The 2,392-nt window shown below is 28.1% G+C and overlaps 1 protein-coding gene across 1 annotated transcript in view; it reads left to right on the top strand.

The window, feature by feature from the left end:
• LOC104819985 (EG45-like domain containing protein 2) overlaps positions 1-713 on the top strand; it is a 3,076-nt gene extending 2,363 nt beyond the window's left edge. The window contains exons 2-3 of the mRNA XM_010550327.1: positions 82-355; positions 483-713. Coding sequence (XP_010548629.1) covers positions 82-355; positions 483-489 — 281 coding nt within the window. The 3' untranslated portion in view covers positions 490-713. The remainder of the gene's footprint in view (positions 1-81; positions 356-482) is intronic.
• The last annotated feature ends 1,679 nt before the right edge of the window (positions 714-2,392 follow it).

Raw genomic sequence — 2,392 nt, forward strand, 5'->3', positions numbered from 1 at the left:
AAAGTCATTTCAATTGCATATATATATACTTAAATATCTATATATATATATATATATATATATATATTGGTTTCGGGTTAGCCTCGGCGTGCTACGGAGGTCGAAATTACGGAACGCACGTAGCCGGGGTGAAGGGTGAGCTGTGGGGAAGGGGAAGTGCATGTGGTCGGAGGTACAGGGTTAGGTGTCTCGGCCCAACCTTCAGCTTTCCGAACGCATGCACCGGCCGTTCCGTGGTGGTTACCGTCGTGGATTTCTGCCGAGAGCCTTGCAATGGCAACCTTAACCTCTCCCTTGACGCTTTCGCCGCCATCGCTAACCCTAAGGCCGGAAACATCCGTATCGATTACAGCCCGTAAGTTACAAAATATGAATCTCTACATTCTATGTGTTGTATATCACCAAATTAACTATATAAATATAAATATATATATGAATAATTTAGATCAAAGGTAAAGAGAGTTTCTGTTATGTTCTTGTAGGGCTTGAAAAGGGGACGTGGAGTTTCGGACAAGGGGGTCGACGCAGTAAATTGTGGGACTGCTTAGTATAATAAATCGAAGCATGCTGTTGATGAGGACTCGTGTCTTTACCTTTGTATGTTTTTTTTAACAAAAAAAGACTTCTCGTTGTAAGAGAAAGGCACATGAATTTCATTACATTTCGAGTTTGTGGCCCATAAACTCATAATCACATTACAACGCAAACGCTAACTGATCTCCTTATGACATACATACATACATACATACATACATACATACAAATATATATACATACATACATATATACATACATACGCACATACGTATACAGTGTCGGATCCAGAAGAATTTTGTAATGGGGACAAAATTAAAAAAAATATATATATATAATACAAAAAAGTTAATAAAAATATATGGTATAATTTTTTATTTAATTAAATAAAAAAATAAAAATTTAAAAATGGAAAATAAGAAAAAAAAGGAAAGAATATAGGAGATATAGATTTTTTTATTTGATTTGTTAGATAACGTTTAAAATACATTCAAAATTACCAACAATGGGGTCCACAACCAAATTATAATGGGGGCATTAACTGTACTTTTTCAAAATCTTTAATAAATTTTATAAATAATTTTTTTTTTAAAAAAAATCAGTGGGGGCAGTGCCCCCATTCATCTTCAAGTGGATCCGCCTCTGTACGTACATACGCACATACGTACATACATACAAACATACATACATACATACACATACACACATACACACACATACATACACACACATACATACATACATACATATCAAAGCCGTATGATAAATTTGATGAGCTCCGTTCAATATATATATATATATATATATATATATATATAATTGTGTTTACAAAAATATTTACTATTTTTTTTAAATATATAAAATTTCAAATTATATAAAAAGTAAAGTAAAAATAGGAAAAATATTCTTATTTTGATAATAACTTTGAAATATTCTTATTAATTTTAAAGAGTAATACAAATTAAGATCAATTTTATTTTGATAAAACTTTTGATTGAGAAAATATTCTTTTGTAGTAATTTTTTATTTTTAAAAATATTTAGTAATTAAAAATTATATATAAAAAATTATTATATCTATTATCAAATTACAATTTTATTTTATTTCAATATATTTGAAAACTAATTAATAATTACTGAAATATAAAAGATCAATTATAATTCAACAAAATTTAATCTTTTTAATAACAGTTTTTTCATGTTTTATTTAAAATCTTAACAATTATTAAATTTTAAAAATGACATTAAAAAAAGTGAGATCCCAAAAAATTGGGAGAGGCTTCAATTGCAGTCCTAAGAGACGGTCTACATATATATATATAGACACGATTTCGCATGTATGACAAGTTTGTCGCATACACAAACCTAGATGGTGGCTAAAACAATCAAACCAGATATAATTTGAATCAAGTCTAAGTAAACTGGATTTATACCGGAAATCCAAGTGATACTCATTTATTACTTATGAATAATAAATAAAAAAAATAAAAAAAAAATGAAAGGCTGTCAAAAAATAAAATTTAAAAAAGGTCAAACCCCCTTAAATTCAGGAAAAAAGTTGGGTTTTATTTAATGGGCTTTTTCGGGACCAAAATTTACTTGGCCCAAATGGAAGTTGTCTTTTTCTAATATTTTGGTTAGACTACTAAATATTTTTTATTCACTCGAAAGTAATAAAAATACATCCGTTTTTCTTTAACTTTATAAACTTGTATGTATTATAATAACTTAGACTATATTTTATATATTCAGGAATAAAATTGGACTAGGCATATGTAAGAACAAAAACAAATTTTGAAAGAATACAATAATTAACAAGAAGGAAAAGAATTACAATAATATATATATATATATATATA

The sequence above is a fragment of the Tarenaya hassleriana genome, unplaced genomic scaffold, assembly GCF_000463585.1.
Source record: "Tarenaya hassleriana unplaced genomic scaffold, ASM46358v1 Cleome3, whole genome shotgun sequence".
Classification (NCBI taxonomy): domain Eukaryota; kingdom Viridiplantae; phylum Streptophyta; class Magnoliopsida; order Brassicales; family Cleomaceae; genus Tarenaya; species Tarenaya hassleriana.